The 27,036-nt window shown below is 38.8% G+C and overlaps 8 protein-coding genes across 9 annotated transcripts; 4 read left to right on the top strand and 4 right to left on the bottom strand.

Moving 5' to 3' along the window:
• Positions 1–913: 913 nt before the first annotated feature.
• LOC101308876 (MATE efflux family protein 5-like) lies at positions 914–3,171 on the bottom strand. The gene is made up of 7 exons (XM_004300895.1): positions 2,902–3,171; positions 2,051–2,595; positions 1,871–1,957; positions 1,710–1,766; positions 1,377–1,615; positions 1,075–1,280; positions 914–979 (listed from the first exon to the last, which is right to left on the bottom strand). The coding sequence occupies exons 1-7, from the start codon at positions 3,169–3,171 to the stop codon at positions 914–916; spliced, it is 1,470 nt and encodes a 489-aa protein (XP_004300943.1).
• Positions 3,172–4,730: 1,559 nt separating this feature from the next.
• Positions 4,731–7,483, bottom strand: LOC101308582 (MATE efflux family protein 7-like). Its single transcript, XM_004300894.1, has 7 exons — positions 7,235–7,483; positions 5,911–6,455; positions 5,724–5,810; positions 5,554–5,610; positions 5,220–5,458; positions 4,932–5,137; positions 4,731–4,832 (listed from the first exon to the last, which is right to left on the bottom strand). The coding sequence occupies exons 1-7, from the start codon at positions 7,481–7,483 to the stop codon at positions 4,767–4,769; spliced, it is 1,449 nt and encodes a 482-aa protein (XP_004300942.1). The 3' UTR covers positions 4,731–4,766.
• A 484-nt stretch (positions 7,484–7,967) lies between these two features.
• On the bottom strand, positions 7,968–10,481 carry LOC101299380. 2 transcript variants are annotated; one of them, XM_004298971.1, is made up of 2 exons: positions 9,559–10,481; positions 7,968–9,477 (listed from the first exon to the last, which is right to left on the bottom strand). In XM_004298971.1, the coding sequence occupies exons 1-2, from the start codon at positions 10,375–10,377 to the stop codon at positions 8,242–8,244; spliced, it is 2,055 nt and encodes a 684-aa protein (XP_004299019.1). In that variant the 5' UTR covers positions 10,378–10,481; the 3' UTR covers positions 7,968–8,241. The 2 variants fall into 2 exon arrangements, with proteins under 2 accessions (XP_004299019.1, XP_004299018.1); XM_004298970.1 differs by having other exon boundaries at positions 7,968–10,481.
• A 2,308-nt stretch (positions 10,482–12,789) lies between these two features.
• Positions 12,790–15,034, top strand: LOC101308290 (MATE efflux family protein DTX1-like). Its single transcript, XM_004300893.1, has 7 exons — positions 12,790–13,074; positions 13,309–13,853; positions 13,977–14,063; positions 14,140–14,196; positions 14,319–14,557; positions 14,663–14,868; positions 14,950–15,034. Exons 1-7 carry the CDS (start codon positions 12,790–12,792, stop codon positions 15,010–15,012), a joined length of 1,482 nt encoding a protein of 493 aa, XP_004300941.1. The 3' UTR covers positions 15,013–15,034.
• Positions 15,035–15,206: 172 nt separating this feature from the next.
• On the bottom strand, positions 15,207–17,229 carry LOC101299088 (probable histone chaperone ASF1A-like). The gene is made up of 3 exons (XM_004298969.1): positions 17,104–17,229; positions 16,062–16,177; positions 15,207–15,953 (listed from the first exon to the last, which is right to left on the bottom strand). The coding sequence occupies exons 1-3, from the start codon at positions 17,210–17,212 to the stop codon at positions 15,555–15,557; spliced, it is 624 nt and encodes a 207-aa protein (XP_004299017.1). The 5' UTR covers positions 17,213–17,229; the 3' UTR covers positions 15,207–15,554.
• Positions 17,230–18,222: 993 nt separating this feature from the next.
• LOC101307993 (F-box protein At2g05970-like) lies at positions 18,223–19,449 on the top strand. The gene has a single exon (XM_004300892.1). The coding sequence runs from the start codon at positions 18,223–18,225 to the stop codon at positions 19,447–19,449; it is 1,227 nt and encodes a 408-aa protein (XP_004300940.1).
• Positions 19,450–22,043: 2,594 nt separating this feature from the next.
• LOC101307698 lies at positions 22,044–23,162 on the top strand. Its single transcript, XM_004300891.1, has 2 exons — positions 22,044–22,336; positions 22,427–23,162. The coding sequence occupies exons 1-2, from the start codon at positions 22,044–22,046 to the stop codon at positions 23,160–23,162; spliced, it is 1,029 nt and encodes a 342-aa protein (XP_004300939.1).
• A 1,426-nt stretch (positions 23,163–24,588) lies between these two features.
• Positions 24,589–26,868, top strand: LOC101307402 (disease resistance protein RGA2-like). Its single transcript, XM_004300890.1, has one exon. The coding sequence runs from the start codon at positions 24,589–24,591 to the stop codon at positions 26,866–26,868; it is 2,280 nt and encodes a 759-aa protein (XP_004300938.1).
• The last annotated feature ends 168 nt before the right edge of the window (positions 26,869–27,036 follow it).

The raw sequence follows: 27,036 nt of genomic DNA, 5'->3' as shown, positions 1-27,036 counted from the left end.
TCGAACCCAGTTGAAAGATATCTTGAACAAGAACTTGAATTGTTAACAAATGGTGTATGCAAACCTTCTCGAAGAGCCACATCTTCAACTACAAAGACTCCGACCTCTAATGGCTTTTCATGCTGAGATGATGGTCTCCAACGGAATCATGAATGACAAGTTACTTGGACGGGGTTTTAGTCATAAACCAAACTGTGGGATTCCTAGGATCAACTGAATTGTTAGATTCCTCATTTCCTAGGATAAACCAAACTGTTATGAATTCCTAAGAGCATCTTTATCAGACTCTCTATTTTTGTTTTTTAGCTATTTTAGAGAGCATGTTTAGCTGTTTGGGTATTTTAGGAGCTCCAGCAGACTAGCCAAAATTTAGCTATTTTAGCTTTTAGCTATCTCGCTAGCTAAATATAGCTAGCATAGCTAGTGAGATGTGACTCGCTATAATTTAATACATTCTTTTTAAGTTATTTAATATGATATACAAATACATATAAACTATTTAATCTTCATTTATAGAATAATATTAATTTAATACTAGCTAAAGTAAAGAGCATTGATGCAGACATATCTTAAAAGTCACTAGCCAAAATGACATTTTTTGCTAATTTAACTAAAATTTAACTCAAAAATTGCTAGCATTGGTAAAAATGCTCTAAGCCTTTCAAAAAAAATTATACACCAAAAGGTTCCCAAGTGAAGATGACACATTTGAACGTCCTATCATAAATTCATAATCATGTCCTTAATTATTATTTATCTTGTTGTGATTGTCATCACTCATCCTGTACTTTCATTCTTACAAAGATGTTCATTGCCAAATGCCAATAAGCGTTATCAGCTCAAATGTCTCTCCTAAACACAGTTAACACTAATGCTAGATCAATTTCTGAATAACTTTCTGGAATGTGCTTCATCAATGGCAGAATCCAACATCTCCTGATGAGCCTCCCTGGAATACCCTCTCCCTTGCCTTACTTGCCTGCAATAACAAAAGGCCAAAACATAAAAGATCAATTTAGTTCACCAGTCAAAAACCATCTTCAATATTAACAGTTTTGGAGATATAAACCATACCTGCATTTCCCAGTTTGTACAAGTTGTTACAAAAGAAAGAAATATGGTCTGCACCAAAGAACCGAGTTGTATTCCAATCCAAAGGCCTCTCCCTCTCAGCTCTAACCAGAAAGCCAATATTGCAGCAACTGGAATTCCACAAAGATAAAATGATCCAAGGTTAATGTAAGCCCCTATATGCTGCCACCCACATCCTCTAGCAATACCTGTATATACGCAACCATGCATATATGTAACACTTGATTAGGAATTAGAACATGAAAAAAGTAACTCATTTCTTATCAGGATTCTTATGTACAAACCTGTAAGGACCCCTTGCAGGCTGTCTAGTGAAAGAGACAGACACACTAGAGGCGCCATTGATATGACGTAATCGATGACTTGTTTCTCATTGCTAAATGTGTAACCATACGAATGCCTCAAGGCAAAGAGGGTTGTTGTTTCTATGCTTGTCTCTGTGACTGCAAGAAGCAATGCAACCTGCGCAGCTATACGAGCGCCTTCTGAGTTACCAGCTCCCATTTCATTTGCAACTCTAGTACTACACAATTCACAAGAGAAAAGGAAGAAAAGATAAAGATAGGTTGTTACTTGCAAACGTAGCTACCTTGTGCATTAGTACTAAGAAAATATACCTTGCTGCAGCACCAAAGCCATAAGGTATTGCATAAAGTGTTGAAATGGTCTGGAGACTATCCGAAAACAAAATCAAGCAGAATTGTTTTCATTAGTATTACAAAGAAATCAAATTGAAAGGACATTGGTTTTAATATTTGTATGCAAGCAAAAATTATACCATACAGACAGAACCGAAGTTTCAAGAGCTGGATTTGGTAGAAGCCCAGAAAGCAAAATAAGCAGCTCAAATGACCACCACTCGACGCTAAAATTTATCATAATGCACCAAGAATAATCAAAATTAATATGAAGGAAGTGGGAGACTAAATACTTGACAAAAAAAGTATATATGAATTACCATATCATTACTGTAGAAGGGATGGCAAAGTAAAAGAACTCTCTCATTCCATGGAATACTTCCATAGTAACTGGAGCTCTGGTTAGTGAACAAGCTGAAGAGTACTTCATGTACAATACAAGTAAAATCACATTCAACCAATATGAAATACTAATTGCCAATGCCCCTCCAAGGTTATCCAGTCCAGACTTGAATACTAGAACCCAACAGAGAGGAATATGGAACAAAAGGGTCGCGCAAGAGCTCAGGAGCATAGGAGTTATCAAACTTTGTGTTTGAAAGTATCTGATGAGTGGTTGAAGAGTTGCATAAGCAAAGAGAGCTGGAATAAGCCAGATAGTAAACTTTCCAGCTTCGCGAGAAATGAGAGGATCTTGACCCATGAAAATCAGCAAGTCCTCCATATATATCCATAACAAAGATAAGGGGAGACAAACTAAGTTGAGAGAAATTATAGCAGTGTAAGTTTGAAGTCCAAGTTTCTGATATTGCTTAGCTCCATATGCTTGCCCACATATTGTTTCCAGTCCACTGGCCATTCCTATCTGTTCAAATTAACACTCAAGTTACAAGATCCACCTGGTTATTGGAGACATAAATTTACCAGCATATATTCAAGTTCATATGCATTATGTTCATAACTTTAAATATGTTGCCAATATAGTGTCTGTTATACATGTTACATTTATAGGGTGCATGAGTTTCTCACCATAGAAGGTATAAAACTGGCAAACTGTACGTCATTACTGATATGTGAGTTTTATACCTTGTGTGTTAAGAAAGGTTAACTGGCATTTCTAAAAGAAACAGCCGGAGATGTACATGAACAGAAAAGAAGTTGACTAGCTTACAAAGACACTGAAGCCGGTGACTCCAGAGAGGGAGATGGCAATGGAGGTGCTAGAGAGAGCTAGCTCACCCAAGTGACCAACCATCATCATCGAAACCACGCGAAACAAGTTCTGGGATAGAATCACGGCAACCATAGGTCCTGCTATGTAACATTGCCTCTTCACTTCAATAAAGAAATAAGCCCATGTCAAAGTAGTAGTAGCACTAGTACTACTAAAATTTCTTGAATCTTTTGCTTCTTTTGGCAATGTTAACAAGCTCTCTTCCATATTTGTATCTGCAATATTGCCCTTCCTGCCGAGGGAACTCAGTTATGCTTTCGTGTTTGAAATGAAGCAAATAAAACACACTCGGACTTGCCGAGAGATATAAACTTGTATATTTTATACACTTGCCACCTTATTACTTAAAGGAAAGCGATTGATAAATATACACTTTAGCCAACTGGAAGCACTTGATTTGACTTATTAGGAAGATCTTAATGACTGTTACTTGTAGAGTTTAGATAGATAGATATAATATAGAGAAAATTAGAGTGTGTGTGTATGTGTTTAATATATAAATTGTACAGTTGAGGGATTATTGAAATGGATCATCAGCTGGGAAAATCTTAGTTTAATAATTAGTACAACTACACAAAGTCATTCTAAAAGTTAGTCAGTATCTTTCAGTTCAATACTTACTTGAAGATTAATTAATATGAATCGGTCAAGAAAGGAAGGAGAGTATAGTGTTTGCTCTGAGAATCTCATTTCCAGGAGGTTAAGAACATTGTCAGAATCTCATTCCCTCATTTCATTACATTGATCTCGACTCACCAGTAGCTAGCAAACAGTTCTGATCCTATTCTTCTTGATTTTGTTTATTTTTTTCTTTCATCAGTCCCCGTTATGTACCACACCGATGCAAATGCTGCTGAAAGCTAGCTAGGTGTCCTAGTCTAGACTGGAATAACATTATTGACGACTTTTGGAAGGTGGAAAAAAAGTGAGGCACAAAAGCTACCAAGCAAGTAAAGCAAGGAGTGAACAATCCTTCTCTGAGTCTGACGACATATAGTGGCTGAAGATTCAAAAGAAATTTCATGCAGAACAGGACCACCTGCAGCTTCACTTGGAATTCTTGTATACTCGTTTTCTTTTTTCTTGGGTGGACTACTGGACCAAACTGTTATTTTGTTAAACATATCATTGTACCAGTGACTACTCAGATCTGTAATATTTGCAGGATGCAGTAGTGTTACATACCAGATCGTAGCACAAGTGCCCGACTTGAGACTACAGGACTGTGGAGTACTTGACCTCAACATCATCATCCATAATGTCATTGGTGATTTATTATGAAAATGAGTGGAAATTCTTGTATGCACAACGTGTATTTACACGACGTAATTTTAACCGTTCATAACAATTCATATGTTTGACCACTATGTTTCTCTATTATTTCCTCCAATCCTAACCATCCATGTATGTATGTGAATATACACGCCGTGTACTAAAGATGTTCTCGAAAATGAGTAGAAAAAAACAAACTAGATGTGATATGTTGACTTGTATTGCATATGTAAAGTTTGAGATTTCTCAAGGAAAATTTGCAGAATTATACAACTCGACAGTTTAACTTTTCGTTTTCCACATCAACGTATCATCATAAAAGCTCATTCAAAACTTTTGACAATCCAAAGGTGCTTAAGCTGTTCCAAGACAACAGTGGACACGTCTGCACATTCAGGCGCTCTTTATGGAAACCCTCATTATGTGGTATGCGGCAATGCTGTTAGCTTCGTAGTAGAAGCGAGTAAGTTCTCCATAGTACCGTGATTAAAGAGAATTAAGCACATCAAAACTGGTTAATCTCTGCTCCATTAGTGCAACAATCCTTCAGCTTCTTCATCGCTTGCCTCAAATATCCTCTCCCTTGCCTTACTCGCCTGAAACGTCAAAAAGCCAACATTAAGATCCTTCGGTGTCTACACACTACAGATCAGGAGTAAGATTATCAAGAGGTCATAAATGGGTTGAGAACAGACCTGTTTTTCCCAGTTTGTACGAGTTGCTACAATAGCAAGCAGAGTGGTTTGCACCAAAGCTCCAACTTGTATTCCAATCCAAAGACCCCTTCCCCTTAGTTGTACCCAGAAAGCTAATGTAGCAGCAACTGGAATCCCACATAAATAGAATGCTCCAAGGTTTATGTAAGCCCCTATATGCTGCCACCCACATCCTCTAGAAATGCCTGAAGATTCAACCAGTAACGAAACTTTTAACACTATGTTGATCCATAAAAGAACTTTTATTAGAAAAAGATACCAACTCACCTGAAAGAACCCCTTGAAAACTGTCTAGTAAAACAGATAGACAAACAAGAGGAGCCATGGTTGTGACGTAATCAATGACATCTCTCGCGTTACTAAAAGTGTAGCCAAATACATTGCGGCAGGCAAAGAGGATTGTGGTTATTATAGTTGCCTCTGTGAGTGCAAGAAACATCGCAGCATGTGTGGCAATACGAGCAGCTTTTGGGTTGCCAGCTCCTAGTTCATTTGAAACTCTAGTACTGTATCCAAAGACCAAAATGTATTTTAAGATGTTACTTACTCAGAAGTAGAGAAACATATATTATGAAGGGGTATATCTGTGTTTGTGGCTTACCTTGCTGCAGCACCAAACCCATACGGTATTGAATAGAGTGTTGCAATGGTCTGGAGACTGTAACAAAAAATTAGAATTTATCACAATGCCTAATGGAGAGTCATATCATTAGATATGAATTATCATACTTGACAAACTTGGTATCAGAAGTTCACACAGATAAAGCTTACCATACAGACAGAACTGAAGTTTCAAGAACTGGGTTTGGCAAAAGCCCGGACAGCAAGATTAGCAGCTCAAAAGACCACCACTCAAGGCTAAAACAAACAAGATAAATCAAGAACGCAGAATAAAACGACAAGAACGTCGCAATTAAAATACTTTTAGAAAGGAAACAGAATAGGAGATTAGAAGTACCATATCATCACAGCGGAAGGGATGGCAAAGCGAAAGAACTCTCTCATTCCATAGAATAGCTCCATAGAAATTGGAACTCTGGTTTTGGAACAGGCAGAAGAAAACTTCATGAACAATCCAAGTATAATCGCATTGAACCAGAAGGAAATACTCATTGCTAATGCCCCTCCAAGGCTAGCCAGTCCAGACTTGAATACTAGAGCCCAACAGAGAGGAATATGGAACAAAATAGTCGCCAAAGAGCTCAGGAGCATAGGAATTATTAAACTTTGAGTCTGAAAGTATCTATTGAGTGGTTGGAGAGTTGCATAAGAAAACAAAGCAGGAAGAAGCCATAGTGTGAATTTGCCAGCTTCACGTGAGATTTCAGGGTCTTGACCCATGAACATCAGTATATCATCTATATATATCCATATTAAAGACAAAGGAAGACAAACTACGGTGAGAGAAACTATGGCAGTGTAGGTTTGAAGTCCAACTTTCTCATATTGCTCAGCACCATACGCTTGCCCACTTAAAGTTTCAAGTGCACTGGCCATTCCTAGCTGTTCAAAGATCAAGGTGGAAAATATAGTTAGTAACTTGGTACATAGATTCTACTAAGATATTGGATTTTAAATAATCAACTCCATCTTGAATTCAATTTCACATATCATATCCGACTGCATAGCATCTGATTAGGAACAGATATTGGAGAGTTTTCTGACATGGTTTATGCACAATCAACAGCACTAATCGACCAAACTGATTATAAAAGGACAAATTAATTGATCTGAATGTGCATTGTTGTCCGCAACAGCAGGTCAACATAACTCACATTGCTTTATACAAATCCTTGGCTAGTCCTAATGAACCTCTTATAAATCATATAGAATCTTTAACCTGTTAAGAATTCCAATAACCCTTTCAAAAAAAAAATCCAGAGAAACATGTACAGCATTAACTTCAAAGGTCTAATATCCAAATCAAAAGCTGTTGGCCAAAACTTAGCTACAAAGGTCATATTTTTATCTAAATCTTAAGCTATTGTTCAGTACATTCAAAGGCCTTTTGAATCCCAGACCCAGATTCGGCTCATTGTTCAAGAGACTGAGTAAAAGTCGCATAAAACTGGCTAATAGATTAGAGCATCGATAATATGATACAAATAAATTCAATCTAGTATAAGGTGCAGACAACAAAAAAATGTCTAGGATCATACCAACAAATCAACTAAAAATTTATAGAATGCATATTGATTTTAGTCAATGATGACACAGACTATCAAACTCCCTGATATGAAGAAAAGAAAGAGAAAGTTCAATGGTGTGGAAGATGGACTTACAAGAAGACTAAAGCCGGTGACCCCCGAAAACGATATAGACAAGGCAGTGCTGGAGAGAGCAAGCTCGCCGAGGTGACCAACCATCATCATGGAAACAACCTGCACCATGTACTGTGATAACAACACAGCAACCATAGGTCCTGCTAAGCAACCCAACCTCTTGACTTCTTCGAAAAACAAACCCCATGACTCTTTTCTTTGCTCTTCTTCTTCTTCTTTGCCTCTTGGCAATAACAAACCCTCCTCCATGTTAATTTGCCTGCAACTGCACAAGGGTTTGGGGGACTTGTATCCTAAGCTTAATTAGCATACTACAAGGCGGAGGTGGAGAGAGAGTTTTGGCACTTAACGGACGCCAGTGATTTCGAACATTAAATATAAAATTAGTTGTTGTCATTCAATCTGATTACCAATCATACTTGGGAACCAAGTATAGTAATTATTGATGTTTTTTTTTTATTATTTAAGAATTTGGATTTTTTGGACTAGATAAAAAGAAGTCAAAGGAAAATAGAATTCCAAGTTTCCAACTTTGATCTAACTATAACAATGGAGTTCAATAGTTACCATGTAAGATGAAGTTTCCTTACAAGAACAGAAAAATGCTTGGTAATTTTTAGGCTTTTATTTTCATTAACAAATCAATTTTCATTAACAAATCGGTACAGTTTTGTTCAATGTATATTTCGTTTTATTCACAGAATAAAAACTGGGGAAAAATTCCTGTGATTTTGATTAAATGGGGCGCAAATACTCATTATGGAAAGTATATTTCCTTTACTTATAAAGATACTTGTATAATATAACCTAGGTGTTCCATACAAACTTAAATGTTTCGCTACAGTGATAACATTCAGACCAAAGCATAAACAGCTCCCATACTCTAGTAAGTAGAAAGCATCAAGTTAAAGTCTTACAGAAACAGCTACTCCTGTTACATAAATTAACTGGGAGCTTCTGAGATTAGATCTAGGTATCGTCTAAGATTCTGAAACTGAAGGTCCATGTTAAGTAGTCACTAAGTGAGGAGGAGCAGAGCGAGGTAGCACGCATGAGTAAGTGACATACTTCACACTGTCAAGAAGCAGGACAACGAAAACCCGAGAAAGTGACTTGGGTTTGATCATGCCATCAACGTCAATGTCACCTGCCTCTCTAGGATCAACCAGAACAGAAACGACCACGGAAGAATTACTAACTTGAAAGTTGTTGCTTGACTGATTGTTTCTTATGGCACGTTCATCATCAGTAGCATTATGATTGGATCCAGCGAGGGGGATTGCGCGACCACCAAGGATTCTTCTGTTTCCTCCTCTGTTAAGCCTCGTAGCATTTGAATTGTGCTCGGAAACATTTGCAACTGACGAGGCAGGAATTATACCTCCTGAATTAGCAGCTGATACATCAAACTGGAACACTTCAGTGCACATGCCTGAACTCAACAATGATCCAGCAAGGCCTTCACGAAACCACTGCTGGAGTTTCCCATCAGCAGAACCAGCTGTAAGAGCCTTCCGTTGTCCAGCAGGAGTTCTGTATAAAGGAGCACGTCTCCCTCTGTTCACTCCAGCTTCAGGTATAGCCAATGCTGAAACAAAACCTTTAGCTCCTTCCACTCTGGCCTCCCTACTCTTCTTATGAGCTTTAGCTTTCTCACTCGCCAGGACCGAATGAATAATCAAGTTCCCATCAATCTTAACAAGTTTATCATTTCTCGGAACATACAAAGAAGCGACAAGAGGCTCACTGGCATTACCCACGCCAGGTAACCCTTGTTCTTTCTGCTTATGAGCCCTCTCATGAATTTTGTTAGAGACATCAAATTTCCCACCAGATACTCCTAAAGGTACATTTCCTTCTGATCCATTCAAATGACCCGGAACTTTCAAAACTTTCGCCCTCTGCTGATCATAAAACCTATCTCTAACATAACTCGACCCACCAAAACCAACATTCAACATTGGAACAAGTCCACCAAACAGCAACAGGAAAAACAGCAGACCTAGGAAACTAATGCTGGCAACCTTCTTAGTTTTACTCTTACTCTCCGACTTCTTTTTCGGCTTGGGCGCAGCCGCAGGCTGCTGGGGTTTAAGCCTAGGAATGGGAACCAAAGGCACCTGAGAACCTTGCGGCTTCACAACATAAGGCGAGTACGGCATCCATGGATAGCCCATGGGCGGCATTGGGTACATCCCCGGTGGCGGGGGCGGCGGGCAAATGCCGCTACCACTGCTCAATTGCTGCTTCAAAGTAGCATTCTCGGCCATAATGTATGACATCTTATTATTCAAATCAGCAATAGTAGTATGCATTGCCCTTACCTTATCTTCAAGCTCTTCCACATAATGCTTCTTCCTCTGCCTCGAAAGCTGAGCACTCTCTCTGTTCCTCATCAACCTCGCCTTCCTCCTCTCATCCTCATCGTCCAAACAACCACCACTGCCGCCGCTGCTCTCCGATCTCCGAAACTTTGAGCTTCTCGACTCCATGTTCCCTTCCTCGCCGCCGCCGCTCTCCTTCTTCCTCTTCGCAACGAAGCCGCTCCTGGTCACCTCCTCCTCTATCTTCACCTTCTCATCGGCAGTAGTCACATTCGACGACACGTCCCGATCGGAGTTCCCGGAATGAGTCGGCGAGTTCGCAGCCTCGGGAATCCCGGAGCCCTGAGACGACAACGGCCCGCCGGAATTCTCCGAAAACTCCTGATCGTGGCCGCCGGACTCCGACGACGGATAATTCAGAAAACCGGAGACTACACCATCCGAACCTTTAGAAACTCCGGAGCTACCGGATTCAGGAGACTCTGATTTCAATATTACACTGGAATCGGAGCTGGGCTGAGCCGCGGGATCGAACCCCTCGGGAAGGAGGAAGTCGTCGGCCTCCGACGGGATGTAGAGGTTGTCCAAATCATCAAAGGTGAGCTCGTAGTCGCAATTGTCGTCGGAGCCGAACCCGAACCCGAGATCCGACATGAACGAATCGGCGGCCATGGTGGCCATTCCGGCGTCGGATGAGAAGAATTGAGGATCGAGAGGAGGGATCGGAAGGGACTCGAAGTCCTCGCCGGAATCGCTACAGTTTGGGGCCAGATCTGGATGGGGTATCGGCGGGTCGCCGGCGACGACTGAGTCTTCCATTGTGTAGGGTTTTCTGGAAGGTTTGAGAGAGAGAGAGAGTTTGGTATAAATTGGGAGAGGAGGACGAAGACTGGTTTGGGAAAGGAGAAGGAAGTTACACGGGTTTATTGACTTTGTGGGAGACTAATACCATCTCGCCGTGTATTATCCAAATCAATATGGATTAAAGATCATTTAAGAGACTCAGATTTGTTTCCTCTTTCTGGAAATTTCCGAGATTACCCCATCTCACCAGATGCAAATTGATGAGGTGGGTCTACGCTACATTAATACATGGATATATTAAGTTAATTTAATTTATAATAGATAGCTGAAGAGTGCGACTATTGGGTACTCCAAATTTGCTCACTTGATCTTTTTTTGTTATGAGTTATTGAATGACAATTATCTCCTCTTACGTAATGACTTTTAAGGACAATAATCATATAAAAATAAGTATATTTATTCTTTTTAGACTTTCCAATTCGATAATTAATTGATTGTATTCTTTATTATTTTCTTTATATATTTTTAGTTTCTAATTTACTATTTTCTAAATTTTACTACATATTATATATTTAATTAGAGCTAGAACTATGATCAATATCGACCGTGTGACATAAAATTTTCTACTATCATACATGTTGAAAACATATATATACAAGGTGAAGGTATATAAAACAAATCGATGATGAAAGATTAAATAACTATTGAAATAATTTCATGTACATAAAATAGAGGGAAAAAAAGAACATACATAATATACAATTGTTATCCTTAATTGTTGTTTAGCACAAGTAAAATAAAAAAAGAAAAGCTAATTTATGTTGGAATATTTTCTTGTTGGTAAATATAAGTTTTTTTTTATCAGACAAACAACCAATATGCTATAACGAGTCTGTTATGAGTCGAACTCACGACCTCTCATTTTTAAGGAGAGACGGTACTGGGCTGGTAAATATAAGTTTTTGAAACCCAATACTTTGTATTATTTGATTTTTAAGAGAAAAATTGACGTCATTGAAATTTTTTTCTTACAAATTGATCAAATAATGGAGGTTTGGTGACATTCTATGGGAAATAAAAAATATTAAGGAATTGAGGTCGTGAAAGAGGTTTGAACGAAAAAAAAAAAATCAAGGAATAGAGGTCTCGATGATAGCATGCAAAAAGAAAAAAATTAAATAATGAGAGGTCTAGAGAATAAATAAGATGTATAATGAGTAAATTATCAAGATATATGTGAGTAACATACTAAGATTATGTTAGGAATTTAAAGGAGGTCTAGTGAGCAAATGCTTATAGTTAAAATTAAAAAGGAGATGTAAAGAGCATAAGAGGTATACTGAGCAAATTTGGAGGTCTCAATAGCCACACTCATAGCTGAAATAATGTGATCGTATGAGATGATCTACTATTGTATTGCAGTAACTCTTCTATTTTTCATATTTCCTTCCTTTATGTAAAAGTTTGTTAGAAAGAAATTGGTTAGTCAATGTATATTTTGCATAATTTACTAATAAATTGATTAATTGACAAAAATAGATTTCTTATCGCTTAAGATTAATTTCACAATAGCAAGAGGTTTTGGCTCAGTTGGTAAAGGTGGGTTTGTGGTGGAGACCCCATCCAAGTTCGATCCCCTCTACCAACAGGCCTCATTGGTTCGCGATCTATAAATTCTCCTGTGAAAATTCATACATAGATGATGGTGTAATAAATACGTGTCCACTGTCAATCCTTCAAAGTTGAGGTTGCAAGTTTGTCCTGATGATGATGATGTAGCGTAACCAATCTCTTATCTAAACTTTTTTTACCAAAAAAAAAATTAGTTTCATAATAGGAGTTAATCATCCGAAGTTTCCATGAAATTCTCGTTCTTTTGATCTGGTATACATATTTTTCGTACCTTTATGGCCTTGTTTGGTTCGTTGAAACTATGATTTGTTTCCTCTTGTTGAGATTACCCCATTTGACCAGATGCAAATTGGAAAAAGTAAAAAGAAAAGACCTTGCATATGTATCTAAATCCTCTGCAATACCCTACTCCTGCTTGATCTAAACAAAAAAAAGCAGACAAAGCCTTCAAACGTAGAGAATACTCAAAGAGGAGAAGTTTCTAGTATAACGAACAGCTGTGATGGCGTCACTTAGAACCTTGCCGGCTTGCCCAGATGGAAGAAAAAGGAGTCAGAAAGTTTGGTAGCATTTTCGACCTAAAAAAAACACATTGAAGTATTGATAATTTCATATCACATGATGACGACACGTTTGGACATTCTATATACTATCCCTTATGTTGTCTTCTTCTTTGTCACGTACTCCCTTGTTTTCTCATGAATAATGATCCCCCGCCTCACTAATTGCCTCCATGTCATTAACAATAAACAAAGCCAATCAGTTTCAGATGCCAAAGATGCTCTTTCTACAACAATGGCACAAGTGAGCTCAAGTCTTTGGACTCCTCTGGTTCCAAACGAAGGGAGAAACGATGGAATCGATGCCGAAACATCCCGGCAAGGATTTGGTAGTGTGGATGATGTTATTGAAGAAGCTAAGAAGCAACTATGGCTAGCAGGGCCTCTTATTGCAGTAAGTCTGCTGCAGTGTAGCTTACAGATCACGTCAGTCATGTTCGTCGGCCATCTCGGAGAGCTTGCACTTTCCGGTGCTTCCTTGGCCTCTTCGTTCGCTGCAGTAACCGGATTTGATATCTTGGTAAGAGGGCCTCAATTTTTCACCACCCTTTCTCATCATCGAATACCAAATTTGTTCACCAAATAATGTGTCACACACTTGTAAATATTACTTAAAATGAGCCGTTATCACATAATTTATTCAGAAAATTAATCTATCGGTTCAGTTTTCCTAGCAGACCCTAGAAGACAATCTACCTCAACCTTCTTCTCTTTTTTTCTTTTTTTTACAAATATTTGATATTTTTCAGCACAGTTGGGAATGGCAAGTGCGTTAGAGACGCTATGTGGGCAAGCCTATGGGGCTAAACAGTACCACATGCTTGGAGTCCATATGCAACGAGGAATGCTAACATTGGTAGTAGTGAGCATGCCCTTGGCACTCATTTGGTTTTACACAGGCACCATTCTCATTGCTCTTGGCCAAGACCACGAGATATCCAAAGAAGCAGGAACTTTCAACCGATGGATGATACCGAGTCTTTTCGCCTATAGCCTCCTCCAATGCCTCAATAGATTCTTACAGACGCAAAACAATGTGTTTCCAATGATGATAAGCTCTGGAATCACAGCTTTTCTTCACATCATAGTCTGTTGGGCACTTTGCTTTAAAGTTGGCTTAGGCAGCAAAGGCGCAGCATTGGCCATTAGCATTTCGAATTGGGTGAATCTGTTGTTATTGGCAAGTTATGTGATATTCTCGCCAGTCTGCAAGAACACTTGGACAGGATTCTCAAAAGAGGCATTGCATGATATCTTAAGCTTTATCAAGCTTGCCATTCCATCAGCTATAATGATATGGTAAGTTGGTAACTAAGTTTCTCTTCACCATATTCTTAGATCTTAGTACATATCTGTTGCAGACTACCTAGCTATAACTGTCTTTCAACTAACTACTGGTTTACTAGAATCTTATTACTGCAGTTTCGAATATTGGACATTCGAAATGGTTGTTCTCTTGTCCGGTCTCCTCCCAAACCCAAAACTTGAGACATCTGTGTTATCAATAAGGTATCACTGCCTAGAACATGTTTCCACTTAGTGATAGCAATGTATGAAGAACTGATTGTCACTCTTGTTCAAGCAGCCTTAACACATGTTGGACGGTCTATATGGTATCAGTTGGTCTTGGCAGTGCTATAAGGTTAGTGATGCCGTGTGTTTTTGGCAGCCTCATTACTACTACTTGAGTTGCCAGAAAAGCAGCAACATAGAATAAGTAGTAGACATGTTTTCTACTAAAAACAATCGTCTCTTATCAAACAGTACAAGAGTATCGAATGAATTGGGTGCCGGAAGGCCACAAAGTGCACGGTTAGCTCTACAAGTCATGATCATAATGGCTTTATCCGAGGGTGCTGCTATAGCAATAGCTACAGTATCAGTCCGCCATGTTTGGGGAAAGCTCTACAGCAATGAGAATGAAGTGATCACATATGTTGCTAAAATGATGCCACTGCTTGCACTATCTGACTTCTTGGATGGATTCCAATGTGTGCTTTCAGGTCCTAAACTCTATCAGCAACACTTCTGAATCTAATGTTTTCACGACTTCGGTTTGAAATTACACAATTTAAGTTCCTTGCTTCTTTTTCTTTTCAAAATTCTAGGAGCTGCTAGAGGGTGTGGATGGCAAAATCTTTGTGTTTACATAAACCTTGGGGCTTACTATGTTGTTGGAATTCCTACTGCTGTGCTTTTTGCTTTCATCCTTCATATTGGAGGCATGGGGCTCTGGATGGGAATCATTTGTGCACTTCTTGTTCAAGTTACCGCACTTGTTGCAGTAAATGCCTGCACTGACTGGTCTCAAGAGGTGATTTTGATTCAAAATTAGAAACTGATTTATACATGTCAAGAAGAGTTTATTTGATGTCTGTTCATTTACAGATTGCAGGCCCTGAAAGCTGCTGATAGAGTTCAGGATACCAGCTTGGTGACAGACAAGGCAGTAGCTTAGTACGTGAGACCTGAAAACGACTCCGATGAGATAGAAGAAACTTCATTAAAAATGGGAGACAACACATTGATGTACCAATACCTGGAATCTGAAGTCAAGGAGATTGATCTGTAATAGAAGAAAGTTCCAGTCCAATTCTATTCCAAGATTGTTCTAAAAGCATGCAAATAACATTAGTACAAGTACATAAATGATAATAACTAGAACATTCGACTTATACTTCAAGGACACAGCTACCAAGTGCATTCCATTCTATTTCATTCATAAGTGTTCAGTCTAGGCTACACATACTTGATTACATCATTTCTAGCAGATAGAAGTGCACTAAGGGTCTGAAGAATATACTCTAAACGCTTCCACTCTGAAGCAATCCCATGGCACATCACCCAACAAGAAAATGATGGCACAAAACATTCCGATCAAACACTCTAGATCAATGTTAAAATGTTTTCCAAAATGGGAAGTTTGAAATTTAATATAGCTATGTCACCAAAAACAATCAACCTGCCAGGTAGAACTTTGAAGATTTGATATGAAACCCCCTAATTTTCCACACTTCCAAGAGATGATACAGGTGGAAGGGTTTGTTCTTCTGCATTGATGTTTGATTCAGTTGGAAAATCAGGCGAAGACAGAGGCTGCTTTGGTTCTGTTGAATCATCAAGTGAAGGGGGAGCTGGCTCCTCGTGTTCATTGTTCTCCGGATGAAAATTAATTGGGAATTTTGTGACTCGCGGCTTGTCAGCTAAAATGTTTCTCTGGACCCTATCAATCAACAACTTAGGGGGAGGTTCCTCTCTCAGTTGTTCATCATCATAATCATTGTTCACATAGTATCCCACCCTAACAAACTCCTGCCCCATATAAGAACATGTCAACAGCAGCACTGTGACACCAATGATATCTTCATCACGTATTTTTGACGGGTCTGGAGGGTCAGCCTGCCAGGAGAACAAAACAGATAAGAAAACAGAAGGATTGAGTTTCACATCTATGTTGGAAACGTAAACTACACTTCAAAACTCAATACAAGGAAACAGTATAATTACCTGAAATACAAAACGGTAGTTGCCAACATTGACAGGACCAACAAGCACACTCTCCAAAAGTTGGTCATAGGTCTCATCTTCAGCAGATCCAACATATATGAGCTTCCATTCCAAGTCTGTAAGAAAATCAAATAATATCTCATGTCAAACCTATAATCATTGCAGCTAAAGATTATATCATTCAAACAGGCAGACATGCTAGTATGCTGCCACTTGCAGATGGCTACTCTATTACTGACTGCAAAGAATTCATAGTTTCATTCAAATGTTATTGGGTGGATCAGTGGATGTGCTTTTCAGATACACACATTCTTCATATTTCTATCCTAAAACCAAACGACAACCATGCTCGTTCAAAGCAAAGTTCTGAACCTAGACATATTCAATGTCCGGCATGACCTACACCCTGAACCACCAATTTAACATATTCAACCATTTCTCCAAACGAGAACCAACATAGACATAAATCATAAACTAACTAATCAAAACGACACAACCACCTAACAGTAGAGTTCTCAGAGCCTGCGAACACCAAATAGCTTACATTTTTCCTCTTTTATTAACCGGTTGGCATAACAATATAAAACGCAAAACCGTGCTGTAAAACTACAAAGATTGCTCAAAACAAAGTTACGCCATCAGGAATCTGCCCAGAACTCAAGATTAAGAAATGGGACATTTCCCTCAATTGCATTAGGCTTTCAGCACTGTATCAAGAGCACAATGATTTTCCAAAATGACCAACCACAATCTATAACATGCCCAATCACAAATTCCCAATAAAATTCACAGCAACAGATAAATCCAAATCAACTGAACATGATCTATTCAAGAAGATCCCCTAAATTCTTGGTCGTACTAAATAATTTTTCTAATATTAAAAACCCCAATTACAAAATTCGGCAAGACGTAAATCCAAATTCAACTAATTGGGGATTTAGGGCAAGAACCCTAGCTGAACCTCAAACAAACATTTTCCCCAAAATTCATCCAATACAGAACAAAAGAAGTAAAATCCAAGCCTGGGTTTAGCAAGATTTACCGTCTTTGAGAGAAGCCAAGCACTCGTAGGAGATTTCGAACTGGAAGGGGTTGAGGAAAGCCGAGGGGTTGTCCAAAACGGCGACGTTTGTGATGTTGACGGCACTCATATTTGCGACACCCAAATCACAACAAATACTACGGCCGCTGCCCAAATTATATATAGAGACCCGACCCGAATCCCGGATTGGCTGAAGCCTTCGCCGACTCTCGAAGAACCCTAGAACGGAGACCCGGGACGGACAGCTGGAGGTGAAATAGGGGGAGGAGGGAAAACAAGATGGGTGGAGATTTGGAAGGGTATTTATATGGAGGGGGGTTTGGGGTTACCGGCAGTATCCGGTGAGGCTGCTAATGGAGGGAAATAAGGTGGGAATTTGGGCGGGATATTTAACAATTTTGGGAACACGTTTCCTTTCCCACCCGGCGGCACCGGGAGAGATATATGGCAAATAGGAGCCCAAACTCACTAGTGGATCAATTTCCAATCTCCATGATCACTTAACCTAATGTTTAACGTGACAAAATTGATAGAAATTTAGGACATGTTTACTTATATTTAGAAATAAAATGACTTGATATAAAAATTTATGATACATGCGTTTCTCTAAATAACAAGAATATGTGATAGTGTCATGTCTATATAGAATCAAATATGGTTACTGATTGATTATCTAAACTTAACGTTTAACATTTGACGATATCATCAGTGTAACCATAAGACAAATACAGATTTGATAATCAATGTTACTTTAATATCACACACTTAAATTTAAGATAATATATGGTTCAGTCATAAAATACCTAAGAAATGTAGATAAAATCGACACTAATGTTAACATGCACAAATAATGAGTAAATAATATTGATCACCATTGGGTTTAGACTGAAGAGTGATTAAATTAACTAAATTTATTTACCAAACAATAAAAAATAAATTAGTAAATGTGATGAGTTTAGGTCTCCTGATCTGTAACCAAGCATATAATTACCTAGATTAATCCTTTTTACAGTTGTACTTGTACCACGACTCTGATGTGAATCAGGAATCCAAACAACACATATATACTCGCATCTCTCTAATTATTTTCCTCTCTACAATTTGACCCGTATTGCAACCATGGTTGATAAGGCATTCCACCGACGCACAACAAGGACGGAAAAAACAACCAATCAACCAAACTGGTCCGAGCTACCACCTGAACTCCTAGAGCTCATCTTGAAAAGCCTTACTGCAGTCGACATAATTCACATCAAAGCTGTTTGCAGTTCATGGATGCACGCCGTAAAACACTATCCCCTGCCTCAATCTCCGTGGCTCATGCTCCCCAGTAATGATCAAAACAACGTCACCTCTCGCTGCTTCTTTGATGTTGCAGGCAAACCTGGTACGTTTTACACGATGACCAACCTTTTCCGAGGCTTCTCCGATTCATGGTGTATAGGTTCGTCACATGGATGGTTGGTCATTCTGGACCCAAACCCAAAAGCAGTCGTGCATCTTCTTCATCCACTTTCAGGAGGACGCCTTCGACTCCCGGAGATCGGAACCATTATTGCCGAGATTCTTACCTCCTTCAACAATGACGTTCAAATCAGACGTCATATTAGTAAGGTTGTTCTCTCTTCCGACCCAGCTCGCAACAATAATTTCACGGCGGCTGCCTTGTTTGAGGAGAAACAACGCTCAGGGCTCGCGTACTGTAAGAAGGGCTACATAACGTGGATCGAATTTTATAAGCCAAGTGATGAGTACTCCTATAGTGACGTGATATTCCACAATGATGACCAGCTCTTTGAGCTTCGACATCGGAACGGATGGTTGATTGATGTTTGGAACTTGAAAGAAAATCCCATTGTCATGAAAACCATTAGGTTACAAGACTGCCGGAGATTTACGCTGGAAGAAGAATTCGAACGCTTTCTCTGTGGAAGATATGAGACTTATTTGGTTGAGTGTTTGGGTGAGATATTGTTAGTAGAGCGGGCTATATCACTCAGACGTTCCCATCCCAATAGAACCGTTAGCTTTGAGGTTTTCAAGGTGAACCTCACGAACTCGCAATTGGAGAAGGTGGAGTGTTTAGATGATCGGGTTTTATTTTTCGACGTAAATCAATCTGTGTCGTTATCAACTCGGGATTTTTCGGCACTTGAACGGAATTCCATTTACTTCACAGATGATCGCTGGTGTATGATGAGAAGGGTTGGTAAGGGTGAGGGTAGTACTGCTTATGGTGGCAATGATATTGGAGTCTATAGTGTAGAATATGGAGTTGTGAAGCCATTTGATGAAATTAATAATGAGCGGATCATTGATCCTCTACCCTTTTGGATTCTTCCTTGACCAGTAGACTCCTACACTCAATATCAGTGAGCTTGTATCAATATGTATCGATTACATATTTTGTGGATCCTCTTGTCCAAAATATGTGTTTTCAAATTTTTCATATAAATTACCTTCTGTTTTGCTCAGATACCCTCTTCATATCTTTTTAGGAGGTACCCTAGCCTCTTCATCTTAGTTATAGTTTGACATTAGTCTAATTGGCGAGTCCAAAGTCATAGAATGAGAGACAAACTTTCATACCAAGTGAATGTGTTGACATATGTTTGTAAAAGATATTGGGAGGAATCAAATTTGCTGACCAACAGCTGTGACCAACAGATTTGTTTGGTCAGCTGTGACCAACCAATCAAGAGAGAGAGAGAGAGAGAGAGAGAGATGATTGGTTGGTCATAGCTGACCAACAAATCTGTTAGTCAGCAAATCTGATTCCTTGGAATTTGTAACATATATTGATATTTAGTCAGTTACACACGCTATATTTGTTTGATAATGATCAACCCAGTTTCCTCGTAAGCTTTTATAGGCCTAAAAATTAAACAATATTATAAGGGATAATGTCAAAACGCTTTCTTCAATAGACATAAAAACAAATTGAGATTTAAACTCTAATAAGTGTCAACAAAGTTAGGACCTAAGGACCTGAATAGTTCACATATAAACTATTACCAAGTCCACCAAATGTAATGGGGATTTATTTTTTGATTAAGAATAGATAAACATAGACTATAAATAAAACCCTCTAGCACAACTTATTCCTAACATATCAAACTGGAACGCAGGCTGAGTTTGAGGGGGAATCTAATACAACCAAGAAATAGAATTTGGCACCGAGTGACCCAACGAAGCTAGGCTATCTGCTAGAAAATTGGCTTCCCTCCAAACATGCTTAAAGGTCACAGCTTCAAACTTGCTTACTAGGTATCAAATATCATGAACCAGCACTTTGATTCTCCAAGGACATTGTGAACGGTTATGAAGAACATCTATTGCTTGCTAATCCCAAGTGCAGGAGTCGCGTAGTAGTATAGACTCGGAAGTACGAGTGTCGTTTCCGCCGAGAGCAGTGAAAAAGTACACAAATGATGAACTGAAAAAGAAAACGATTGTGAGTTTAATTGAGAGAGAATACGATAATGAGAGACACTAAGGTTTCGGGGTTATATCAATTCGACTCTTTTCTATGAAACTTATTCAAGAAATCTGACTCTAAAAATGAATTCAGTTAAAGTTGTTCAAGCACATAAACCCAATAATTTCATAGGAATTTCACAAGCATAACCTGTACCTATGGCAACAACCTATCAAGATTCAATTCCACCGAAATCATCAATCAACATGCTAAATACTTAGTCTCAAAAGCATAGATATTTGTACCAAACAATAGGAAAAACATGATTGAACCTATGAAATAGATTATCAAATACCCATCAATCGAACTAAAAAGTAAAAGCAGAAATTAAAATTGAACATCCGAAAATTGAATTTGCATTGAAGTTCCAATCGAATTGAATTAATAAAAACTACATAAGCAATCCAAGGTTTCTCCCCTCGCCTTAGCTAGGAGATTAGTTCTCCATAACAGAAATTAAAAAGCAATAAAATTGAGTTTTGAAGACTACAACTGAGGTCGAGGAAAATTGGAAGAAAAAAAGGATAGGGGCGGTGACATCTGCTTCCACTCTTATATTCCTAGCGGCCAATCCTTTGTCGATATCCAACCCAAGTAGATCCTCCTGATTTCACGCAGGACAAATCTTCCAATTCATGAAGAGAATCGATCTTAATTGAACTTTCCTTTCTAATGGCTTCATGGAGATATTGGCAATTGGGCTCTTCATATCTTATTATGCCCTTCACTTCTTTCCATTAGAGGGTTGTTGCCTTGAGAGGATTCAGGAACGTCTGAGCTGATTTTCTGGGAAGGTGGCGCACGTCTTCACTTGAGAGTAGAAGTTGTGAGGGCTCAAGGAGATTAACAGAGGGTAGCACACGTGAGAGGCATACTCTCATTATCTCCAATAATCATATAAATTGCCAATTGATCACATGGGCCAACATATCACCAAGTCCACGTCCAATAACTTCTTTTTGGGCCTCTACATGCTCAAATCCATCATCCAAATATCATACCTATTAAATCAAGAATATGAAATAATTAGATTAATATAGGCCAACAAAATATACAATAGCAATAAAATTATACAGATATAACTGCACTTTTGACTACTCATCATCTATCAAAATCTTCGGGTCTCCTTCAATGATTAGCGCTTGAATTGAGTAATGGGGATTTATTACCTAGTGGTATTTATGTAATCCTCATTACAGTTGTACAAAAACTCTTATTTGAATCAGGAATAGTCTTTTGACCAAACAACACATTACACATATATACTCGCATCTCTCTAATTATTTTCCCCTCTACAGACTCTTCCGTACGCGTATTGCAAGTTTGCAACCGTGGTTGATAAACCATCCCACCGTCGCACAAAAAGGTTTAAAGGAGGATGTTTTCCGGTAACTCCTGCACGAAAAAAACAACCCATCAACCAAACTGGTCCGAGCTCCCACCTGAACTCCTAGAGCTCGTCATGAAAAGCCTTAATGTCGTCGACATAATTCACATCAAAGCTGTTTGCACTTCATGGATGTACGTCGTAAAACACTATCCGCTGCCTCAATCTCCATGGCTCATGCTCCCCAGTAATGATCAAAACAACGTCACCTCTCGCTGCTTCTATGATGTTGCAGGCAAACCTGGTACGTTTTACACGATGACCAACCTTCCGAGGCTTCTCCGATTCATGGTGTATAGGTTCGTCACATGGATGGTTAGTGATTCTGGACCGAAAAGCCGTCGTGCATGTGTTTTATCCACTTTCAGGTGCAAGCCTCCGACTCCCGGAGATCGGAACCGCCGCTGAGATTTCTACCTCCTTCAACATGGACGTTCATGTTTGCATTACTTATGCAGACGTAGTATTAGTAAGGTTGTTCTTTCTTCCGACCCAGCTCGGAACAACAATTTCACGGCGGCTGCCGTGTTTAACGAGAAACAAAAATCAGGGCTCGCGTACTGTAAGAAGGGGTACATGACGTGGATCGAATTATATATGCACAGTGAGTTATATAGTGATGTGTTATTCCACGGTGATGACCAGCTCTTTGCGCTTGGCCGGAAGGGATCGTTGATTCATGTTTGGAACTTGAAAGGAAATCCCTTTGTCACGAAAACCATTACGTTTGAACCCTGCGGGAGAGAAACGGTGGCCAGAGTTGTCGAGCGCTTTATCTATGGAAGATATGAGAGTTATTTGGTCGAGAGTTTGGGTGAGATATTGTTAGTAGTGCGGACTATATCGCTAAGATATTCCCCCTATAGAACCGTTAGCTTTAGGGTTTACAAGGTGAACGTGACGAAGTCGAAATTGGAGAAGGTGGAGTGTTTGGATGACCGGGTTTTATTTGTGGGCGGAAATCAATCGGTGTCGTTATCAACTCGGGATTTTTCGGCACTTGAACTGAATTCTGTTTGCTTCACGGATGATGGATGGTCTATGATGAATGTTAATTACAATGGTCTTGATAAGGGTGATTATGGTGGCCATGATCTTGGAGTATACAGTTTAGAAGATAAAGTTGTGAAGCGATTTGATGAAATTGATGATGAGCGGATCGTTTATCCTCCACCCTTTTGGATTCTTCCTTGACCAGTTGACCCCTGATCATTATCAGTAAGCGATGTATCAATATGTATCGATTACAGTTTAGTGGTACCTATACGAATTTAGAGAGGACCTATTTAAATTTTTAAAGTGAGGATGTTTTTAATTTTAGCATGTATTTTGATAATTAAAACCACTCATTCCTTAGTTACTTACCCACATATGAATCCTACAAAAAATTAGTCAAAATGAAAAACGTTTAACCATTTGATTAGCACAATAATTTTATCTAATGACTTACGATTGTTTATGTCAATTTGAATGACCAAATGATTATGGAATTAGTTGGAATTTTGTACATGTTTCTTGCATATGAATCTAGATGATCAACGGTTGAGATCGTTAAATGAAGTCATCTACCAATGTAAAATAGTAGAAATCCTTAAATTCTTAAAGTAAAGAGGTCCTCTTTAGATCCTCCTTATATATGTGTGTGTGTGTGTGTGTGTGTGTGTGTGTGTATAGCGCTTCTCAGCTGCGAACATCCACATTTATTCTTACGGTGCGGATTTCCACTTTACACTCACTTTTCAATCGAATTTTCACATCTCCACCATCTAGTATTTAGATACTAATGTATAGATTATCTATGCAAAATTTCAGCCAATTTGGTTATCATTAAGGCACTCAAAACTGCCTTTTACTTATAAACATGAACGGTTCAAGTTCGACAGAATTATGTTCATCCACAGAAAAACGCAGTTTGAGTGCTTTAATGATAACCAAATTGGCGGAAATTTTGCAGAGATGATCGATCTATACATTTGTATCTAAATACTAGACGGTGAAGATGTGAAAATTCAATTGAAAAGTGAGTGTAAAGTGGAAATCCACACCGTAAGAATAAATGCGGACATCCGCACCTGAGAAAATCTGTATATATATATATATTTATATACAGGGCCATTCCAACGAGGGATCCTTATTTTTGTCATATTTAGGGATATGCTTACATCATTAGATCTGTTATATATATATATATATATTCCAAAAGATTTGTTTTAAATTTTTCCATATAGAGCTAGCATTTTGAGGTTTGATTTGGTTGCTCATATATTACTGTAGATCGGCACAACCCTAGCTATTTGTTTCTTCTGAGTCACCCATAACTTTTCCAATTGCAATCTGCATACCATGCAGATACGTATGATAGACAAATCCTTAAAGAAGATGCCTCTTATTGAGTGTGCTAGCAGTAGAGAATAAATATGGGAGCTTTAGTTAAGTAGTATGCGCATCCTTTTAGTTACCTCAATCTCAACTCGATCTAGTTAATTATATGCCTTAATTGGAGCTCACTCAAGGTATATCAGTTACAAAAACTATCTATGAAGAAAGATCGACGATTCCACTCAAGGTATATCAGTTGGTTATGTACTGTCATGTATTCACGCACTCTCATTGAGTGAACATGGCTGAAGCACTTGTTGGCGTACTTGTAGAGCGCTTGGTTTCGATCACATTGGACAAGGTCGGCCAAGAGCTGAATCTGGTCATAGGTGTTGACAAAGAAATTGAAAACCTCACCCTCAGTCTCCGAAAAATCGAAGCTCTGCTGGAGGATGCAGAGCAAAGACAAGTGCAGGATGGAAGTGTCAGAGTATGGCTGAGCAACTTGAAAGAAGTGTCCGACGCAATTGAAGAGGTGTTGGATGAGTGGCGCTATGAAATTCTTAAGCAGCAATTTTCTGAGAAACAGCGAGGAGAAGAAGGCAGTGATCATCAAAATGCTCCTGTACATGTTTCTAAGAAGCAGCAGGTATGTTTCCCTATTCCTTCACCTTGTTGTTCTACTAGTGGAGTCAATCGAGTAGTTCGTCATCATGGCATTGCAAGAAAGATAATAGATCTGAGTGAGAGGGTGGCTTCAATTGCTGCTGAAGGAAAAACTTTTCAGCTTCAAGATTTTCAGAGTAGACCTGAAGGTCCTGAACAACGCATTAAAATTCAGGAAACTTCTTCTATTCCTGACGTATCATTTGGTCGAGAATGTGAGAAAGAGAGTTTAGTAAGCAAGTTACTAAATGATGATGTTGATGAACAAAACAGAATTCCCCACATCCCTAATGAGAGTAGTGAAGAACAGGATAGTGTGGAAGAGAGTCTTCTCTCTATCAATCCTACTGTTCCTTCTGTCATTCCGATTGATGATGGTGATGAACAAAACATAATTCCCCACATCCCTAATGAGAGTAGTGAAGAACAGGATAGTGTGGAAGTGAGTCTAATTTTCTCTATCAATCCTACTGTTCCTTCTATCATTCTGATTGTCGGAATGGGAGGGATCGGTAAGACCACTCTTTCTCAGCTAGTGTATGATGATAGGAGAGTGAAAGCTCATTTTGATAGGAGAATATGGGTATGTGTCCCATTCCCTTTTGAAGAGATCCAAATTCTTGCAGCTATCGCTCAAGATCTTGGTATTCCATATCACCCAAAAGAAAATGCTTTGGAAACTTATTCCCGATTTATATTTGACAGCATTACAAAAGAAAAAACAAAATTCCTCATAGTCCTAGATGGTGTATGGAAGCCAAAGGAAGAGAAATGGAATCAAGTGATCAAACCTCTGAGGGTGGGTGCTAAAGGGAGTAAAATACTGGTGACCACCCGAATTGAAAAGACTGCGTATATGATGAGGGCAGGCAATAACATCATCCATTTGAAAATGTTAAGTGAACAAAATTGCGAAGAGTTGTTCTTTCATTTTGCAGGCATGGACAGAAGAGAAACGAAGGAGCCTAAAATGCTTGAAGTTGGTAAAGAAATTGTAAGGAAGTGTCGGGGTTTGCCTCTTGCTGCCAAGACTTTGGGTAGTCTCATGCATAGTAAGCAAACATTGAAAGAGTGGGAAGATGTTAAGAACAGCAGTATATGGAAATTGAAAGAGTTTGAGCAAAGTGTATTTCAACCTCTATTGCTGAGTTATTATGATCTGGCTCCAACCATTAGAAAATGTTTTTTGTATTGTGCTATATTTCCTAAAGATTATCTAATTGATAAGTTTGAGTTGATTTATCTATGGATGGCACAAGGTTATCTTTGTGCCAAGGAAGAGACAGAAGAATACATGGTGGGTGAAGAATATTTTGATGACTTAATAATGCGGTCTTTATTTGAAGATTTTGAGAGAGATGATAAAAGAAACATAACAGGTTGCAAAATGCACGATAGTGTTCGTGAATTTCTGCAATATCTGTCCAAAAGTGAATTCCTTGTCATGGATGTTAGAAGATCTAAATTCAAGCCTCCAAATGAGAAGGTTCGTCACATGTTCTTAACATTTGACAGTGTGACATGTACGAGTGTGTATTTTCCTATAACAAATTTGCGCACGGTGATAATGGATGGGGAGTGGGTATTTGGGTTAAAGGATCTTTTCAAATTGAAAAGTCTTAGGGCTCTGGATTTGAGCAAGTATTGGGGAGTTATTCCATATGATATCGGAGGATTGATACACCTGAGATACCTCAAGTTAAGTCACAATCCTTCGAAGGAATTGCCTGAAACTCTGTGTGATCTGTATTATCTGCAGACCTTGATACTTGACTCCTGCCATTTACTAGAAAAATTACCACACGGCATGGAGAAGCTGGTAAACTTGAAGCACCTCGACGTTAGGGGATGTGTTAGTCTGGATATAAGTGCAGTTGAGAAATTAGCTGTTATGCGAACACTATGGAAGACTTGAAGGTTGAAATAGGTGGAAAGATGTAAAAACTTGGAGGAGGAAGACCATTTTCTCAAGTCTCTTTTCTCAGTTAGATGAGGAGGCCATTTCAAAACTTGAGAAGGTTTCCTCTGTGATACTTTCACAACTGCAGAATCATCCCCCGGCTTTTAATTTGTTCTCAATCTC

This window comes from Fragaria vesca, linkage group LG5 (assembly GCF_000184155.1).
Source record: "Fragaria vesca subsp. vesca linkage group LG5, FraVesHawaii_1.0, whole genome shotgun sequence".
NCBI lineage: Eukaryota > Viridiplantae > Streptophyta > Magnoliopsida > Rosales > Rosaceae > Fragaria > Fragaria vesca.
This window is presented reverse-complemented; position numbering and strand designations above follow the sequence as displayed.

What these genes read in the sequence shown, in the direction of transcription:
- LOC101308876 (XM_004300895.1), bottom strand. Translation starts at nt 3,171, where the DNA reads ATGGAAGAGAGCTTGTTAACATTGCCAAAAGAAGCAAAAGATTCAAGA. An exon ending in CCTTCTACAGTAATGATATG is followed by an intron (nt 1,958 to 2,050) that starts GTAATTCATATA and finishes GATAAATTTTAG; the next exon opens with CGTCGAGTGGTGGTCATTTG. An exon ending in GGCTTTGGTGCTGCAGCAAG is followed by an intron (nt 1,616 to 1,709) that starts GTATATTTTCTT and finishes TGAATTGTGTAG; the next exon opens with TACTAGAGTTGCAAATGAAA.
- LOC101308582 (XM_004300894.1), bottom strand. Translation starts at nt 7,483, where the DNA reads ATGGAGGAGGGTTTGTTATTGCCAAGAGGCAAAGAAGAAGAAGAAGAG. An exon ending in TCACCGGCTTTAGTCTTCTT is followed by an intron (nt 6,456 to 7,234) that starts GTAAGTCCATCT and finishes ATCTTTGAACAG; the next exon opens with CTAGGAATGGCCAGTGCACT. An exon ending in GGGTTTGGTGCTGCAGCAAG is followed by an intron (nt 5,459 to 5,553) that starts GTAAGCCACAAA and finishes CTTTGGATACAG; the next exon opens with TACTAGAGTTTCAAATGAAC.
- LOC101299380 (XM_004298970.1), bottom strand. Translation starts at nt 10,377, where the DNA reads ATGGAAGACTCAGTCGTCGCCGGCGACCCGCCGATACCCCATCCAGAT.
- LOC101308290 (XM_004300893.1), top strand. Translation starts at nt 12,790, where the DNA reads ATGGCACAAGTGAGCTCAAGTCTTTGGACTCCTCTGGTTCCAAACGAA. An exon ending in TAACCGGATTTGATATCTTG is followed by an intron (nt 13,075 to 13,308) that starts GTAAGAGGGCCT and finishes TTTTCAGCACAG; the next exon opens with TTGGGAATGGCAAGTGCGTT. An exon ending in CCATCAGCTATAATGATATG is followed by an intron (nt 13,854 to 13,976) that starts GTAAGTTGGTAA and finishes TTATTACTGCAG; the next exon opens with TTTCGAATATTGGACATTCG.
- LOC101299088 (XM_004298969.1), bottom strand. Translation starts at nt 17,212, where the DNA reads ATGAGTGCCGTCAACATCACAAACGTCGCCGTTTTGGACAACCCCTCG. An exon ending in CTTGGCTTCTCTCAAAGACG is followed by an intron (nt 16,178 to 17,103) that starts GTAAATCTTGCT and finishes ATTTTCTTACAG; the next exon opens with ACTTGGAATGGAAGCTCATA. An exon ending in ACTACCGTTTTGTATTTCAG is followed by an intron (nt 15,954 to 16,061) that starts GTAATTATACTG and finishes TTCTCCTGGCAG; the next exon opens with GCTGACCCTCCAGACCCGTC.
- LOC101307993 (XM_004300892.1), top strand. Translation starts at nt 18,223, where the DNA reads ATGGTTGATAAGGCATTCCACCGACGCACAACAAGGACGGAAAAAACA.
- LOC101307698 (XM_004300891.1), top strand. Translation starts at nt 22,044, where the DNA reads ATGAAAAGCCTTAATGTCGTCGACATAATTCACATCAAAGCTGTTTGC. An exon ending in TGTGTTTTATCCACTTTCAG is followed by an intron (nt 22,337 to 22,426) that starts GTGCAAGCCTCC and finishes TTACTTATGCAG; the next exon opens with ACGTAGTATTAGTAAGGTTG.
- LOC101307402 (XM_004300890.1), top strand. Translation starts at nt 24,589, where the DNA reads ATGGCTGAAGCACTTGTTGGCGTACTTGTAGAGCGCTTGGTTTCGATC.